The sequence below is a fragment of the Aythya marila genome (assembly GCF_965140915.1).
Source record: "Aythya marila genome assembly, chromosome: 21".
NCBI lineage: Eukaryota > Metazoa > Chordata > Aves > Anseriformes > Anatidae > Aythya > Aythya marila.
Genome location: NC_139062.1, coordinates 1,427,443 through 1,445,949, shown reverse-complemented (window position 1 = coordinate 1,445,949; position 18,507 = coordinate 1,427,443). Strand labels below are relative to the sequence as shown.

Sequence of the window (18,507 nt, the reverse complement as noted above, 5' to 3'; positions counted from 1 at the left end):
TAAAAGCCTTTCAGAAAGCCTGCAGGGGTTTCACCCACATTCTCTGTGTGCCGACACCCAGACAGGCCCCAGTTATGTGCAGTGCCTGCAGCTCCATTCGGGAGGGATGGACCAAACCCATCTCAGAACAGCCACGCTCACCACACGCACACTCTCGCTTCTTCCTTCCGAGCCATTTGCTGCTTAGAAGATTTTCACCTATCAGTTTCAGTTCCCCTTCCAGAAATTGCATATCCCTTAAACGGACTTGAATGTAATGATGCAAATGCAGGAAGCAGGTAATTAGTCTCTGGAGGCTAGAACTGAGATTCAAGCAGTGAAATCATTTCAGGTGGATACAATTCAGGCTAAATCAGAAAGGCAGAGATCCCTGAAGAGCAGGCTGCTTTGGGGAGGGGTGGGCTGTGGGCGATGTCCCTGGAGAATCAGGTCCTCTGGTCCTCTGCCACTGGCACCAGGACAGGGGAGGGGGCAGCGTGCGAGTGTCCCTCAGGTGATGGCTCGCTGGTGTTTCACCCAGAGGAGATGAGGCTCTAGCAAGGGCAGGAGTGTGTTCCTTGAGCTCCTCAGCACCCCTTCAGAAAGCACCGATGGGCCCCAGCTCGGCAGTGCTGTGCCTGCCCGGACCCAGCTGTTGGGCTCACGCACATGCTGGCGCTGCTCCCTGCCACTCTCCGCAGCAGCAGACAGGCAGAAATGATCTCCAGGTTGTTGCTTTGTCTTTGTGCACGCTCTTGTCTTCAGCTGACTGTGCTGCAGGGGCTCTCTGATGTTCCTGGCGTGCTTTGGGGCTCCCTGAAGCTCTTGTGGCTGAAGGTTGTGCAGCCACAGGTCTCAGGGACGGAGAGGAGGGGACGGTCCCTGGCAGCCGGGATGCCCGTGGACACGTCTTGTGCTTTGCTCTGCTCCAAAACACAGAAAGGATTTTCCAGACATCTGTGTCTGCCCGTAAAACCTCCTGGCTTCATCATTTTAAGCACACTTTGATCTACTTCTCTTCTGCCCCTGCAAACTGCACCTGGTGCAGCTCGGGGCTTGCCTTGCTCACGCGACCGGGAGCGTGCAGCGTGCTGGCAGGGCCTGGGGAGCGACTGCTCCAAGCTCAATGGGAGAGTTTCTGAGGAAAGGCAGTGAGGGTTGGTTGGGGAAAATTAATTGAACTTCTATGACAAATACTTGCAGACCTAGAGCGAGTGCATATATACCTGGAAGAATCGTCTCAGACAGAGCCTATTGTGGCTGCTGTCGCTCGTTCTGCTCCTTTTTCATATCTTTTTCTCTTGAAATTGATATGAGCTGGGGAGATGGTGAAAGAGGAGTTCATTTTATCCGAAAGAAAACTCGGAGGCACCTGGTCTATTTGGGAACATCTCCACAGGCTGTCATTGTCTGGCTGTGCCACTGTCTGGGCAGATTTAGCACATAGCCAGTGGGCTGCTGCAACAGGAGGGCTGTGATTTCAGGAGAGCTATAAATTTATATTCCCCTGTAATTGCAGCAGCACACCTCAGTGCTGTTGCCGTAGCAAGAAAATGGTTCTCCCCAATGCACTGGGGACTCGGCAAAGATGCTGGCACAAACGGGATAATGAATGTTAGATAACTTGTGTTGTTTCACAGACTGAGCTTAAATATTGAAAGAGCAGCATCCCTGTATCTGAGAGGGGCTTAAAATTACCTTAAATCTGAGGCATGTTTTCCTCTCTGCACACAGGGATTTGCATGGGGACCTCACTTCAGCGTTAATGGGATTTGTGAGTTTGGAACATATCCTAATGTGCTGCCTCCCTGGTATCTCCCGTCTAAGTAAAACAAGTCTGAATTTTTCATCTTAATTGCAGACCTGCGATCTGGCATAGACATTCTTGTACTGAAAAGCATCCTCTTTCTTTGGGGTATGTAACGGCAGAGGCGTGTGCCTGCTGTCTGCACGCTGTACGTGGGGACCCGGCTGTGTCCCAGCAGCGCTTTGCATCTCAGGGCTTGCTTCAGCCAGCCAGAAAATCCCCAAAAGTGGGGTGTCTCCAGCAAGACCCCTGCATGGACGAGCCCAAGCATGGTGTTCAGGGAAGCAGCGTTGCTGCTCACTGCTCCTGGGGCAGCCTGAAGCCACCTGGGACTCTCGGGCAATTCCCTGTGCTGCCTGGGGCTTGGCTCCCCCACCCCTAAAATTGGGTTTGTGGTGTGGCTGTTACCCTCCAACTGCAGGAGCACTCTTTAAAGTTGCTACTGTAGTGGAATAAAAAGTTATCTCCAACCCTGCAGGGATTTGGCAAAGATGCTGGCACAAGAATAGTTTGTAATGAGCTTTAAGACACATTAATGAAGAGAAGTATAATTATTATTACCGAGTTCAATTACAGCCCCTGGATTACAAATATTCTCCCACAATCCCTCAAGAAAGAAATGCATCCTGGCTCTGCAATTAAATAAACTGCATGTCGGGGGGAAGGAGGAGGATTAGGCTAGAGAAGGAAAAATTGCCTTGGCGGGAGGCTGGCGGCCCCTCTCTTCCTCCCGTGTGGGAGGAGGCGGCCCTGCTCTGCCCAGCGTGTTCCCTTTCCAAGTGTTCCTTGTGGAACGGGGGCTGCCTCCTTCCAGAGCCTCAGCATCTGCAGCTGCCATGTCAGTGGAATCTCACAAACCCCGTCCCGAAATATTTATGGAAGTGCACACCTGTACGTTTCTGCTTCCCGGAGATGCAACCTAGGCAATTCTTCAGGGAATTTTCCTTCCCCGGCTGCTAAGCGTAGAGGCAAAACTGAAGGATTCGCATGTTTCCTACCGAGGAGCATGACCCAAGGCACGAAGCGGGGGGAGATGTGCAGGCAGAGCACAGCCACGGGTCAAGTGCTGGGGAAGCGGCACATCGAGTACACGGAGCTTGGCCCCAGCCACACAGCAGAAACATCGAGCAGAGGTAAAAACATGTTCCCTGAGGAGCGACAAGGTCCAGGGGCTGGAAGAGCTGCTAATGTGCATTCGGGCTTGTTGGCCAGTGATGCTTGCCTCTGGAGAGCTTCGAGGGAAGGAGGAGAAGCCAGCGCTTCGCTGAGGGCTGGCCAGGACAACGAGGGGCATCTGATGTCTCCTGTTTGCAGCGAGAAGCCCTTGATGGGGAGGATCAGCCCCGCACGGGTGTGGGGTGTGAGGACGAGGCTCCACAGCATGGAGCAGCACAGGATGCTCCAAACTGGTCAGAACTGGGATGCTGGTGCAGTTTTCCATTTGCTGCTTTTAATGCTCACATCCACCCTGAAAAACTTTGGATGTCGAAATGTGCTGAGTTAAGCACGGCAGCAGGAGTCCCTGGTCATGTTGTGGGTGCTCCTCTGCAGGACCTAAAGTGACAACGAGCTCCAGCAACCACACAGAAAGAGCTGGGGTGGCACTGGTGAGCCAAGCTGCCTCGCAGGGCCCTGCTTGGTGACTTGGTTCCTTCCCCTGGCAAGCAGGATGGCAGAACTACAGCCCCAGGGATCTCACAGCTTCTCCTTAAACACCGCTGTTGTCTGCAGGGACCTCTCTGGAAATGATGGAGCTGCCGCTTGTTTAAATTCTCTCAGAACCCGATATCAGAAGGCATTTCTTTGCAGCCTGATTATTGTTTAATCTTTCCTGCCTAACCTGGTTTACACACCGCTTCGGTGCTGCCTTTTGATCACGCGGGCTGTAGGAAACTTGTTTGCACTGTGAACCCTACGGCTTTGTTCCCGCAAGTGTGCTACCCGTGGGGAAACTTTTGTCCAAACAGCCTCTAATTCCCTAAAGATAGAGAGCTGCCGGCTTTGCTTTCTAGTCGAAATGACAACACGGAATATGTGGTGTTATTCCTCTGCTCACGGGTGGTTTCCTATTCAGGCATCCTCACGTCCAACCCAGTTGTCAGAAGGACACCACAGTGTGCCGGCGCTGCTGCTGGCTGCCTGGCGGGCACCTGAGGGATGGATGTTTTGGCTGAGGCCAACCACCACGATCTCCCAGGGAGGGATGCAGTGCACCCAGGGCAGGGTCTGGGTGCTTGCACTCTCCTCCTTACAGCGTGCAGGTATGCGGGTGGCGAGGCACAGCCCTCACGAGGCAGGAGGTGATGTGTGTGCTGTGACAGAGCGGAGCTGCTCCCAAAGAAAACCTAGGAGACCCACCTAATGAGGGTGGTGGCAGCGTGCTTGCCATGTAGAAAATATTTAAACAGGTTGTAATGAGGGCCTGGCTTCATTACTGGAGCTGTGTAGGGCTGATAACCGGATCGCTCCTGCTGCACTCAAGTCCCCCGTTGGAATGGATGCATGAGCGTGCTGCGCTCGAGGGCACCGCAGCAGTTGTCTTAGCGTGAATCTTGCCCATGGAACAATATTGCTTGCTGTTGCATGAACGGAACATGTCTCCTCTGATTGTTTTTCCCTGCTCTTTTGAGACGGATGCTGTCTGAGGAGCCCCATTGGTAGAAGGTCTTTTCTGAGGTGCGGAGGCAGCTTTTAACGTGAAATCTCTGGTATCAGTACTGGAGGGGGAAAAAAAAACCCTCTAAGTGCTTTGCAGATGAAGCTTGCTCCTTTTCTGCAAGGAATCAGTAAGACTTGGCAAGAGACTGGCCTTGGTGGCCCATTCTGTGGTCCCTCTCTAGGGTGTTTCAGCTGTAATTATCCTTTTTTAATTTGGGGAGCTATTGAACTGTAGCGATATTCCCCAAGTAGCTTAAACTGCCACTCCTGTAAGATACCAGGGAAAAAAAAGATGTCTCTCAATGGAAATACTGATAGTTTTTTTCCTCTGATAAGTCCTGGCCCAGCACTTCTGCTCGGACCTGCTCTGTCCTCGGGGACACCGCTCATCTGCCCAGCAACTGGTGATTCTTGAGAGCCAGGAATGAAACTGTTAAGGTTTTATAACTTCATGTATTGAATTATCACAAGTGACAAAAGGAGCAGGAGTTAATTCCATGGCAGAGACAGAGTATATCTCTGCACAGCAATCATTTCAAAGGCAAATAGAAATGTCTATAGACTCGGGGCCGCTCGATGTGCCAGCACCCTGGCAGATGTGCTGTGGGTTCCCAGAGCAACGCCTCGGGACGGGGCTTTGTGGAGACATGGGCATTGCTTGGCTAAAAGGCAAGGCTCGTCTCAAGCTGGGTTCAAAGGGACGTGCTCATGTTAAGATCAGGTAAAATGCTGTAAAATCAGAATGTGAAATATCCTGGCAGCCTTCCATGTCCAAGCTCTTTAGATTTCCCTGTGCTGGGGGGTGATGAACGTGGTCCTGGGAGCCTGCGTGTGCTGAGAGGCAGGCTCCAAACCCCACAAATGCTCAGCTGGGGGTGGCTGCCCCTCGCCCCCTGCCCGCAGCAGGCTCCTTGCTTCCCTGTGCTGCTGCTGGGGCTGTCCCGGGCCTGGTGACACCGTGGAGCAGAGCAGTCCCCAGCAGGATCACACAGCGACACGCTTTTCCAGCAGCTGCAGGCTGCCCCATGCTCCTGCCGCGTGGCTAGCAGGGACTTGACAAATTCTGGTGGGAACAGAGAGCGCTCGCTGGTACCTGCGGACGACAGAGGGAAGAAGATAATTTGTTTGCATCCCAAAAGTGGTCCCTGCAGGCCGATTTTGAGGCAGGTTTCCAACCATCTCCCTTCGGAGATGCCGAGCAGGCTTTAAAAACCCTTTATATTTTTAGCAGCAACATAATATCAGTGGAAATTTAATAAACTTCACCATCAAATATTTATCCCATTACAGTGGCTTAAGTAATTTAAGCTGCCGAAATCAACACAGTGTTTTTATTTTAATGAGCCTTCTGTAAAACAGCCTCTTCTGTCATTGTCAGGTGTGCGTGGAAGAGAGGTATGTTTACTCGGAGCACTTTTAATCTCCCCAAAGAAACGGTGTTAAATAATGCAGAGCGTTTACCAAAACGCTGCCTGTCACTGGTAGAGAACCGATGTTGGGCTCAGCGAGTTGGGTGCTTGGGGTGGAGGAAGAGGAGGGTTCCTGCTTTGTGGCCGCTGCCCTGGCAGCTCGGGCAGCACTTTCTGAGCAGGGTGGGCTCGCAGGGGAGGTTTCTGCTCAGGATTCGGGGCTGGCTCTGCACACCCATCCCTCCACGGATGCTTTTTGGGGTGGCCGTGCACCAGGATGAGTGTGGGGCAAGCTGCCACGAGCACGCCCGAAGGATTTGGTAGTAAGGGTTGGACTGGATGATCTTAGAGGCCTTTTCCAACCTGAATGACTCTGATGCTATCAGGAGGGGAGACGAGACCGAGCTGTGCCACCCGTGCACCATCCGCAGGTTTGTGTGGGAGCTGCCTTCACCTCCTTCCACCTAATATAAAGCAGTGCGGCCGTGACTAAGCAAAGAAATGATGCTGGGAGCACCTCGGGGCTGTGTTTTGGGCTGAGCACGGGGGGATTGCTCCCACCAACAGCCGGCCGGGTACCTGCGGGCAGCGAGGGGCTGGGGGAGATGGTGAGGATGCTCCGATCCCAGCTGGGAGCAGCAGGCACCAGGGCTGCTCCTCGCCACCTCCCAGCCCCGTTTGGGGTTGAGCTGCTCCCAGTAACGCTCCCAGTAATGCTCCCAACCCCGTTTTAACGCTGTGCTCGGGCTGCCTGCTGCCCTGCGGGCTGCGGAGAGGGAAGCAGAGAAAGGGGAGAGGGAAAGCCAGGAGGTTTCCCAGAGCCTCCCCGCCTTGCAGGATGAGGGCAGCTGCCCTGTGCCTGGCCGTGGCCGTGGCCAGGAGCTGCTTTTCCCACAGCCGCGCTGCATCTCCGGTGTCACAGTGACCCCCAGTGTCTGCAGCAGCCTCCCCCAGCTCCTAACGGGACGGCAGTCAAACCCCGCACCAACCTTCCTGTAAAAAATAATAATAAATAAATAGGGTTGGAAAGAGAACGCCTTTTTGCACGGCTGCTGTTAGATGGAGTCAGGAAAAAACCCTCTGTAAGCTGCTGTGGGGCTGTGGAGCAGCAGCTCCGGGTTGCCACAGCCCTCGTAATCAGGCAGGTTCCTGCAGCAATGGTAATGATTCGGTCTCAGTGGGATGCTTTGTGCTGGGAGAGATTTCCTTGGGTTTTGTGAAACGCTTTTAAAAAATCAACACTGCTTAAAGCAGTTAAAGCCTCTGGAAGGGGAGGACGCCTTGGGCAGATCGGGTGCCCTGAATCGGCTGGTGCTTGCTGAGTGCCTTGGGAGGGGTCTGCCACAAAACCACGAGAGACAGTAATAAAAAACAGGTATTTGCATCAGGATTTGGGAGGATCTTATTGCCAGCTCTGCTTGGGATCTGGCATCTGTGGCTGTAGGGGTGGCAGGGAGGGCGGCGTGGTGCAGCTCCTCTGCCAGCCCAGCACCACAGCTGTCCCGTTGCATGCTCCTTCTCTGGATCCCCAGCTACCCCTTAAGGTTTTTCATTAAAGTAATGAATTTCATAACTTTTCTTTGCTGCTCTTTCATGCAAAGCCAATGTACTCTGCTCAGTTGTATTAATTTCTTCAGATTCTAGCATTCTGCATTTGGCTCTTGATAAGAGATTAAAAAGAAATCCAAAATAAGGCTCAAATAGAGGTTTTTCATCTGGCAAGTACAAAATTTAATTGCGTGTCATCAGTTCCCTGTTGCTGCTCTGTCTGGGCTCCCTAGTTCAGGGTGTGAACGTTCCTTGGCAGTTAATATGAAGGTTTTAGTTGGGTTTGAGTGGTGCGAAGGCACTCCAGATAGCACTGCCCTGGGCAGCCGGTGTCAAAGGGCTCCAGACTCGCCTGAATGTTTCGGTTCCAGCTCATTCTGTCAACTCATCAGCAATTCTTCCAGGAGACAGCGGCTCTGGCAGCCCAAAATCAGCAGCTCAATATGCAGTCATTACCTGAGTTGGCATGACAACATCGTGGCTGCGCAACTGGCAGGAAGGATGGTGGAAGGGCTGAGTCTCCAAATCCCAGCTTGGCTAATTCATCCCGCCGGGGCTGGCTCTGCGAGGAGGTGCTGGGAGCAGGAGGATGCTTCAGCCCAGCTCTCCCCATCCCAGCTACGAGGCGGGGGAACCTCATTCAGCTTTTTCCCCAGGTGCAGTTAATGAAGAAGGATGCGGCCACCTGAGCTAAAAATAACTTTTCCAGAACAGGAAAAGACCAGTCCGCGCTCCTGCTGGATGCTTGGCTGGCTTGATAGATCTCTCATTCAACAGTTCACAGCCGTCGTGTTTACAGGCAACATTATTTTTGGCTGCTGTCCCCAGCATGTCACTAATGTTTAACCAAATGAACTTGGAGGATTATAACAGACAGGGACACTGGTGGAAGTGACAGGCACAGAGACAAGTGCTGCAAGAAGCTAATTTACACATCGAGTTTCACAGCCTGACCCTCCCTTCCTGCACAATAAGCTCATCAGCTGCTGCTTTGTACCCGCCAGCCAGCTTTCATAAAACTGAGGGAGATCACAAAATCTCCTTTTTTTTTTTTTCCTTTTTTATTTTTTTCCTGGCCTGCTTGCTTAGACAACAGATTCTAATAAAAAGCACTTTATAATATTGTTGAGACTAAGTCATCTTTTATGTGGAAATGTGAATTTAATGTAAATAGTTTGTGCTGCTCTGATTCTCTTTAAGGGCTTCTTGGCTGCTAGCAGTCTTTCCGCAGTCTTTCAAGTCACTCAGGAGACACTGACTGCTGCTGAGATGTGGACTGATCTTGGAGGGGGTCTCCATTCTTGCTGCCTCTCCTGGGATGCTCTCTGCACTACGCGATGGATGTTTTCTCAGAGAGGGATCAGCTGTATTTCAGAAAATGCAATATCTGCAGTTGTGAAATTGCCATCATTTTCTCATGAAGTAAGGTTATTGTTGGAGAGAGAACGCAGTGACCAGAATACAAGAGCTCTGCCAAAAGCCCTAGCATTCTGGATTTGTGTGTGTAAGGTGCTGCATCCCCTCACTCCCTGGTGAGCCTGGCACCCAGAAAGAAAGAGGGGAAGGACATCCCTTGTAGAAAGCATCTCAGTGATCTATTTTTGGCATGTGTTATTTGGCAGTCAGAGATAAGAATTTTGAAAGGAGAACAGAAGACTGGATCCGTATCCAGGCAGAGGTGCAAGGGTTAGCCCTGACTGCTGTGTGGCCGTGGCCATGCTGGGCTACCAAAGCCTGCCAGGCTGCAGAGGGCTGAGCCACCTTGTCACTCTGATATGCATGTCAACTTTACCAAGCAGCATAAAGAATGAGAAATGCAAAGTGTTATGGAAAGAATTTATTAAAATCCTCAAAATTCTTTTTTTTCTTAGTATTTTCAGTTCATGGGGGGAATTAAAACAGCAACCAAGTTTTCCAGCAACAGAAATTCTGTTCTGCAGCCAGCTCCAGTCCTCTTCTGTTTACGAGACAATATAAGTTTTCACTGTATAATAAAAACAATCATCTGTATTCTTTGGCTGCAAGCAACAACACTGTGAGAGAGTGGAGCAAGACTTGATGCTTTTGGAGGAGAATATGAATTATCTCAGCTGCAGAACAAAGCGCAGAAGACCCCTGAGCACTAAGTGAAATTGCAAAACAACATACCAGGAATGTCTCTGACCCTCGGCAGCTAAACTGGGAGACATTCCGGTTTTGAGAAAAAATGCCTTACCTGAATATTCTCAGAGGTACGTTGTTGCCACATTTCTGAGATTCAAATTGTTGCTCACGTTTTTTAAGGGCAGGTTGCAGGGACAAGAGTTTTGTCTGCTGACTTGGATTGAGGAGCACAGGTGACATCCTCAAACCTTAGAGAATTGTGGTATGGGTCTGAATCGAGTGAGAATGTTAAAGGTTTGCTATTAAAAAAAAAAAGTCCAGGAGGACCCTGCTGTCCCCTCACCGCAACCTGCGGTGTTGGACCCTCGATTCCCTGCAGCGGGCGAGCCTCCTACCTCACCTCCCCCGGTAAAATGAGCGAAGATAATTACATACTTAAATCTAGGTGTCTCGCTGCTTTGCTACACAGAAATTCATCTGCTATCGTCAGAGTCCTTGAAGTTAAAGAGGGATTTGAGTTTCTAACATAATTCGTTCCCCGAGGGCTGCGGAAGCGAACCGAGAGGCATATCTGAATAATAAGTCCCCAACCGCACATCTTAAAACCGAAGCTAGTGCTGTTCCAGATGCAAGTGGAAGACCTGCAATGTTTATACCCCACACAGCCAGCGGGCACAGCTCGCTGTTTTTCACAGGCAGCGGCACACCGGGGAGCAGCGGGGCGCCGGCTCCCCGGTTTTGGCTTGCCAAAGGCCGGTTTTAACAGCACCCTGCCCGGGGGGCAAAGCCGGGGGCTGCGTTGGTCTGTGTGGTGCCCCCAAAGGCCGGCCCGGAGCCCCCCTCTCCCCGCCCCGGGGGCCGAGGCCTCCCCTCGCCCCTCCTCAGCGAGGGCCGCCCGAGGCCAAGGCCCGGCCCCAAAATGGCGGCCGGAGCTTCTCGCCGTCCCCCCCCCCCAAGATGGCGGCTGGCGGCCTGGCGCGGCGGGCCGGAGCCGGGGCCTCGCGTGGGGCCGGCCGCGGGAGGAGCCGCCAGGTGAGGGGCGCTGCGGGCTCGGGGCCCCGGGGGGAGCCTCCGGGGCGGCCTCTGGGTGCTGCCTGTGCCTCCCAGCGCCCGCCCGGGGAGCCCTCGGCCCTCCTGGTGGCGTTTGGTGGTGTGGCCCCGGCTGGCGAGCAGTCCCTACAGATGTAGTTTGTCTTGCGTTTTGTAAAATAGCTTAGTTTTCCGTGCGGTTTCATGGGTTGTAACCGTTCGGGCAGTTCTGTGCGATTAATGTTTAGTGAAATAGCCCCTCAGTGCCCCGTGCAAGTTGCTAATCGCAAGGAAATATCAACTGCTTCCCTGCCATCACTGCCGTGCATGGTGTGGGATGTGGGAGCGTACAGTGAGGTGTACACGGCTGCTCTGGCACCCGTGGCTTCCAAAAGACTTAAAATCTGCCCTAGGAACTGCAGGGAGACTAATTATAAACAGCTGCCAGCTGAGTGATGCTCTGTTGGGTTTACCCACAGGGCTTATGTGAGTGCTCCACCTTTCCCACCTTTTATTAAGCGTGTGTGCAAAAATGCAGAGCCTGAGTGGGGCTGTGTGCTACAGAGTTAATTTTTGGATTCATAATTAATTGTTTGAAGTACTGTGGAAGGAGTCTGTGCAGTGTGGTGTTACCCTACCAGCAGGCTCTGCCAGCAGATGGTAGTTCGTTCTGTTACGCTAATTATGATCTATAGCATCCCTAAGAAAACCTGAAGATGGTGATTAGCCATGTCCTGCACTAGTTTATTGTTTGAGAAGATTCCTGTTGGTGATGAGCTACACGTTGTGGTCTAGCATAACCTATCTGCGCCTCTTTTTTTACATGCATTTTCTAGTAATTATTTTGTTTAGTGTTGCGGGTTAGAATCAGGCTGCAGTTCCTTGACAAACGCTGGCTGCTCACCTGATGGAGCTATTCAGTTTCACATCTAGCCTTGCCACTAATGAGATTTGGTGATTTATTTATTTAGTTAGTTTTTTTTAAATAGCTTCACGATCTGATTTTTCTTCTAACAGTCTTCTTCACGCAAAGCAGCTGACAGACAACCCTCAAAGAGGCTAAAATGTGAAAAAAACAGTCTAGTAAAATCAGAACTAGAAGGTCGTACATGTGGGACTGGGAACCTTGCAGTGAGGAAAGCAGCACCAAAAACATCTGCTGAGGATTCACATTCAGAAGATTCAGGAGACTGTAATACAATTCAACAGAAAAAAGGTGAAAGCATTCCAGAGACTGGTGAAGAGAGACAGGAAAAGGAACATAAAGTTTCTTTGAAGCCATTTGCAGAGAAATCAAGTAGTGCTGCTTCAAAAACGGAAAGCAACGAAAATCTGCAAAGTCATGTCAGCAGTGAAGAGGAGAGCTGTGAGACTGTATTTTCAGATAAGTCTAGCTTGAAGGATGGAGATGTCCCAAAGAAACTGATGGAACTAGATAACAGCGCTTTCTTGGATGAAGACAGTAACCAGCCAATGCCAGTGGACAGGTTCTTTGGAAACATTGACTTTATACAGGTAAGATGGTGAAAGCCTGTTCACTTTTTATAGACTCAGTTCTGTTCTGTTTCAATATTAGGCTAGTCTCAAAATTGTTGGCAAGCGTGACCAGTGTTGGTAGTCGGATAGAGAAATATCCCCATCCACCAAATGGAATGATTTGTCTCTGTCAGAGACAAGCTGAATTTATTTCAGACGCAAAATCCTTCTTGGTTAGATTTTATTATTCCAGTTCTCTGAGGTAGCCTTTTTACTCACAAAAATATACATGGCTGTGTTACAGTAGAACAGTGTTATCCTTTCAAAACAGTTTTTCATTGGTCTCTGGTTCTTATCCAGGAATGTTTTAATTCTTTGGGATGGAAATTGGTTTGTGGCCACCTCTGCTTTTGGAATGCTCAGGGACCAAAACTTTAAATTTGAATCTCAGGTCTGCATTGAACATTATTTGCCTTTGGACAAATGATGCTTTCATCTTTCAGGTGTTTAATGAGGATTAGTGTTTAGTGGGAGACAATTTATAGTTTAGTGGGAGTAGTAAGGATTTGTCTGTAGAGTGCTTAACCCTCTCTGAATCCTTTTCAAGACCGCAGAAGGAATGCCAGCCCTCACTTTGACCATGAGCCTTGGCTGATTCAGACAGGCTCCCCTCCAAGCCCTTCTGCTTTAGCTAAGGGTTTAATTGGATGCCACCACTTCCAAGTGAAGAGGTGTGTGTTAATGCCTCGTGTATCGGTGTGGAAGAATGGGAACTGCTGGAGATGTGGGAGGTCTGCTATTTGCAGGAACTTGACGTAATGATTTTATCTTTTCCTTAAAGGATCAGCCAGCAGTTGCACTCCCAAGCACAACAATGAGCAGGCGGGAATTCAGAAGGCTACACTTCATTGCAAAGGAGGATGAGGAGGAGGAAGAGGATGTGCTCTAGTAAGAAACTGTAAAACAAAAACCTTTTTTCTTTCTGATGGTGTAATGGTGGTTGGCTGTATCACTAGCATGATTTGTCAGTGTTTGCCTTTTCTTAAAACAGAGAACGGGTATAGTTTGTTTCCCTAGAACTGTCAGATGTAGTGTTCTCCCACAATTTTCTGTGGCAGTTTGAATTTTCAGTGAATTTGAAAATAAATTGTAATTTATCATTTTATCACTATTACTTATAATAAAGCATGGAAAGCACAAGTTTTTATTATTTTGTTATAAACTAGAGTTCATACTTACAGGGAACATTTGGTCTATTCTCCCTCCTTTCTAAAAATTATCTTAGAACACAGTCCTTTTTCTTTTAATTCTGTGATGCCTGCCATTATAGCTAGTAAAGCAACCAGCTGATAGCACAGTCCAAAGAGGGACACCAGCCTCTGTTGTGTAAGTTTTGTTGCATTGCATTGTTTTCATCTAAAAATACGACTGAACCTTTAAAATGCAGTTCTGCTGGCAAAACTCAATGCACGTATGCCAACAGGAGTTCAGTGGTTTTAATTTCTGGATGTTAGGTAACTTCGTATTGCTCCTCAGTTCTCTGAACAACCACCACATGGAATGAAGCTGACTGCTTCCCTCTTCCATCAGATCAGCTTTAAGAGTTGCTCTTTTTAATAGTTTTGTAATGCAGCTTGTGCTGTATTTTCAGTTTAGTTCCAAGGGTTATGAAATTTTTGTAAACAAATGCATCAATGGTGATAAAGGAAGAATTAAGCCCTCTTGGTGCAGGACTTCATCAATAGACCAATGAATATTGATCGCTGGGGAGATGTAGGTCAGTCCTCCAAATGTATTTCTGGCCTGCATTTTTAAAAAATAGTGAGCAGCCTCAGATGATTTCAGGAATTGCTAACTCATCCAATGTTTATGATAATACTTTGAAAGTGTGATTATGCAATAGGCTTCCAGATATTGTTATAAATGTAGAAGAAACTATTTCTAAAAATACAGAGAAAATATAGTCAGCAGATGGTTTAAATAAATATTAATTTCTACAGCTATAGCATGTTAAACATTCAAAAATCAAAAGCCAAACAAATTGTATATGCATGACATGTTAATTTATTCACATTCCCGCTCCAGTTGATGCATTGTTTCTGTCAACGATAGTTCTTGGCTCATTTTTACTCTAATTCTGTAACACAGAAAAATCTTAATATTTTAATAGTTTATTCACGGTTTTCAGCACTACTCCATCTTGAAGTTTTTCCCAGCTTTCCTTAAATGCCATATATGTTGCCTTTTTTCTAGCCAATGTCTTCACACACAGACACTCATTTTAGTTTCACACAGTGCAAAATGGTGTTTTAGATGACATTGCTGCGATTCCTTCACCGAAGTCAAAACTGTGTGTGTTTTCACCTGTTAGTTTGTGTATATTCAGTAAGGTGATCAGGATCAATTCAATACATTGGTACTGGAAATCCTGCATTGAAAATGCACCTACTTAGATTTCAAGTTAAAATGTTTGGGAAGGGGATCACATTTTGTACTTGAAGTAGATTAATGCTGTCTGTAGCAAAATTGCATTTCCAAGACCTAGAAATGTAAGCCCTGGCTCACACAGCACTACTGCCTTAATACAATTCTGTCTAGACTAGCTGAATTTACCCGGAGAAGTAACAGAACCACTGATAAGAAAAGAAATTAAAAGAGCTCTTCCACAGAGGTAAGTGAAGTATGTCATTTACACAGCACAAAGTATCTATTGCTTCATTCATAAGCACCTTCCCCCATGCGAAATCTTTCTAGGCTGCGTTGGTCATGCTACGTTATACCTTATTAACTACTCATGCACCTCTACCTGCACACACACACACACACAAAGATGGCAGTGATTTTTTTTATTTAAAAAATACTCATGTTGTTTCCATTGATGGGCCCTGAATGTTCAGTTGTTATCAGCTGGTATTTAAAAATAGAAAGTGATCTATTTGGATTTTGTTACCTGAGAGGTAGGGAGTGTTTTACGGAAGCAACATTTTTGAAGGCAGCAAACATGATTGTTACGTAATAAAACTGCATGTGCTACTTCAAGCAAGCTCAAGCTAAACAGGTGAAGACTAGGGAGAAGGAAATCAGGGAGAGAGATAATAAAGAACAAAGGTGGCAGATGCAAAGATGTACCAGAGCCTTGCGATTCCTTCTAGAGGATCTGCAGCTATGCAACAGTAAATGGAAGGGTCATGGATGAGTGCAGCTATTTTGCAACAGAAGAGGCAGCAGCTCTGCCACTGAATCACTTAGCACCTCTGAAATGACACAGGTTGTCTACCTGGAAAAGGCACAACGCAAAATAATCACCTTCAAGTACTCTTTGTTTGGCCTAATGTTCATAAAAATAGTCTACTCAGTTTTTAAGAAGTATTTTGTTTAAGTAAGTTTCTGTTTACTGTAAGTTTTAGGCCTACACTTATCATACTGAGAAAGAGATCATAAGGTATAATCAGTGTCAGCCCCTGGCCTCATTTTTACATGACACAGTTATGAGTCAGATTACCACACTGTCGTTTAAGGAAGGCTGGTAGTAAGTGAGAAGGTGAGAGAATCAGGCATGATCTGAACGTGTGCTTTTTGAGATTGCAATTGAATTAAGGCACTGGTGGTGATAAAGGAAGAAGTCCTTGCCAGGAGAGACTTGCTAAATAAGTTTTTAAGAAATGAGCTATTTAAAAATGCCACCATCTCACATGATTTTGTAAAAAAACAAGTCACTTTCAGAGATAGCACTATGAAATCTCGTGGGTTTGCTTCCTTTTTCTGTAAATTTTAGTCTTGTCACAGCTGAGATTATGACCCGTTTTCTTATGGCAAGCAATATGTACAAGTTTTAGATTATCTATGGTAAACAGTAGCTGATAGAAGTATTCCCAGTTCACTTCTCTTCCATCTCGTGTTTTGACAGCTTCTGCCAGTTCTGGGACAACAGTACGTTTCTTCTCTATTCTGTAAAATGCAAAAGAGAAAAACATTGCCAGCAAAACTGTCTCATGATATTTCTTCATCTTCCTTTTAGGGCAAGGTAGATGTTGAATTCTTTCACCATAACTAGGTTTGTTGTTTACTTTTCCTTGAAGAAATTAGTTTAGCAAATCCCATTTGCTTCACAAGTGCACAATGCCTGAAAACAGGTCTGATGGTTTTCACCAGGGACACATATAGATGCATTATACCTACATGTGATCAAGATTCCAGGTACTGAAGAGGATTCTGCTTTCCTTGTTGCTGTAGGGATTGATGGAATGCTTACATGGGCAGTCATCTCTGTCAAAAGGTCCCTGTAAAACAAAGTAGTTACAATGAAAGGCGAAGTGTTCATCGTGCCAGCTCAGTCCAAGCCCAGGACTGTCACAGCTTCCACTTGCTGTGACCAGAGACAGATCATGCATGCTGTGATAACACCACCCTGCCAAATCTGCTTCTCTACGCAAGCATCCAAATAACCATCTCCTTCCCCTAACGTATAATGTTGTCACTGCAAGCCACCTTAGCACTGAGACTCTGCTTTAAACAGGGCTGAACGTACCTGACAGGAGAACCATCCCTCCGTAGTGCACAGGCGGACTGCTTCCTCCTCTCTCCTGTCAAAGTAGCAGCCGTTGTATTTCGCAGATTTCAGTTTATCCGACATCAGGTCTATTATCCTTTTATATGCATCCCTTGCTGTAGGATGAACGTTCGAAATAAAATTATTAACCTAAAAAAAAATAAAAACAATTTAGTTCTTATAGCAGTCTGAGATTCTTTTACAACCACTGTGTTGGACTATAAATCATTTAATATATATGTAGTCACAGAATTACTGTTATTAGCAAGTTGAAAATAAGTTACCTCAACAGAAACTTTTACCTCTTTCATGTAGCTTCGTATTCTGCTTTCACAACTGTACCGCATGTAGCTTGATTTGTTCTTAAAACGAGACTCTAGGCCTAGAGAGAGTTAGATAAGAGAGCTGTAACTTAGTGCAATGCTTTTAGTTCTCTGCATCTGCTTAGCCGGATATTTATCCCTTCTTTTCACAAAATCAGTATGCATGGGTATTTTTTCCTTTCCATATTTATTTTACTGGTTCAAGGCTATCCTGCTGTCTTGACTTAAAAGGACCATCTGTTTCGAGAACAGTAGCTGATGTTTTAGTTGTTAAATGTACATTAACGTGTACATATGGAACACTCAGACTGTGAGAAAATGACTGAGAGACCTGTGCCAATGACCTGGAAACTGGAGAGTGAACTCACAAAGTCTAAAGGTTGGCTGGCTGATGTGTGCAAATTATCAACATGTTATCAGCAAGTTGTTAGATGAATGTAAATGTGCTCTATGAAATGTCAGTGGGGGAAAAAAGTTACCTGCATTTTAAAACTGTACTGGATAAAGCAATAGGGCGGGTTTTTTAAAACCCTCTCCTGATACAGAAATATGTACATACTTTAAAAAAAACTTTAAAATCTTTCTGTTACTCCTGATGAACACCATGCCCGGGGGAGCTAGGTCCAGCCTGAGGCACCTACCTTCAAACCATTTGCTGTCCTCCTGCCTGTCTTCGGCTGCGATGTTCTCCTGGAGGTTGTGGATGAGGTCTGCCAGCAGCTTCTGCCTCCTGGGCGCTTGCTCGTCAGAGAGCAGCTTTCGTGCAGCCTCGACGACAGCATCCCGCTGGCTGTGGAAGGCAGCCAGGAGCCGCTCCACGTCGCTGACACCTGTGGGGGATGAAGCAGGGACAGCTCAGGGAGATGCTGGTGTGGGTCCTTCATAGATTCACAGCATGGTTTGGGCTGGAAAGGACCTCAAGGATCACCAGATCCAACCCCCTGCTGTGAGCAGGGATGCCACAACCACATTAGGAAGTTCTTTACGGAAAGGGTTGTTAGGCATTGGGATGGGCTGCCCTGGGAAGCGGTTGAGGTTAAATACCTCCAGGGAGCTCTTTAAAAGCCATTTAGATGTAGAGCTTGGTGATAGGCTTTAGTGGAGGACTGTTTAGTGTTAGGTCAGAGGTTGGACTGGGTGACCTCGGAGGTCTCTTCCAAGCTGGCTGATCCTTTGATCGCGTTGCCCAGCTCCTCACCCAACCCAGCCCCGACGCCTCAGGGACGGGGCATCCCCAGCGCCCCCCGAGCACCCCCCCCCGGCCCACTCACAGCCCTGCCAGCTCTCCCCGGCGCCCAGCAGCACCAGCTCCGTCTGCGGCGGCAGCGTGCGGAAGAAGCCCTCGCTCAGCTCCGTGCCGTCCTCGTACAGGCACAGCCGGCTGCCTGCCAACGGAACCTGCCCCGCGGGCGGGTCAGGGGGGTGCCGGCAACCCGGGGACCCTCTCCCCGGCTACCCGGCCGGCACCTGCAGCAGGCGGCAGCCTTTCCTCAGCAGCCCTCGCAGGCTGCCGGCCGCCACCCCGAATTTCTGCGCGCTGCCCGCCCGCCTCAGGCGGAACCCCCTCAGCGGCGCCTCGGCCGCCATTTTCCTGCCGCCTTCCCGCCCGCGCTCCCGCCGCCGCTG

The 18,507-nt window shown here is 48.4% G+C and overlaps 2 protein-coding genes across 2 annotated transcripts; one reads left to right on the top strand and one right to left on the bottom strand.

The window, feature by feature from the left end:
- Window positions 1-10,421: 10,421 nt before the first annotated feature.
- LOC309886201 (UPF0688 protein C1orf174 homolog) lies at window positions 10,422-13,618 on the top strand. Its single transcript, XM_082776837.1, has 3 exons — window positions 10,422-10,536; window positions 11,551-12,048; window positions 12,851-13,618. Exons 1-3 carry the CDS (start codon window positions 10,462-10,464, stop codon window positions 12,956-12,958), a joined length of 681 nt encoding a protein of 226 aa, XP_082632963.1. The 5' UTR covers window positions 10,422-10,461; the 3' UTR covers window positions 12,959-13,618.
- Window positions 13,619-13,751: 133 nt separating this feature from the next.
- Window positions 13,752-18,468, bottom strand: DFFB (DNA fragmentation factor subunit beta; the record flags this gene model as incomplete). The annotated part of the gene is made up of 7 exons (XM_082776845.1): window positions 13,752-15,957; window positions 16,189-16,289; window positions 16,538-16,708; window positions 16,861-16,940; window positions 17,523-17,711; window positions 18,153-18,279; window positions 18,349-18,468. The coding sequence occupies 7 exons, from the start codon at window positions 18,466-18,468 to the stop codon at window positions 15,741-15,743; spliced, it is 1,005 nt and encodes a 334-aa protein (XP_082632971.1). The 3' UTR covers window positions 13,752-15,740.
- Window positions 18,469-18,507: the final 39 nt, after the last annotated feature.

Bases quoted from the DNA above. Each gene is read 5' to 3' on its own strand.
- LOC309886201 (XM_082776837.1), top strand. From the start codon at position 10,462: ATGGCGGCTGGCGGCCTGGCGCGGCGGGCCGGAGCCGGGGCCTCGCGT. The intron at 10,537-11,550 runs GTGAGGGGCGCT...TTCTTCTAACAG, and splicing joins GCCGCGGGAGGAGCCGCCAG to TCTTCTTCACGCAAAGCAGC. The intron at 12,049-12,850 runs GTAAGATGGTGA...TTTTCCTTAAAG, and splicing joins GAAACATTGACTTTATACAG to GATCAGCCAGCAGTTGCACT.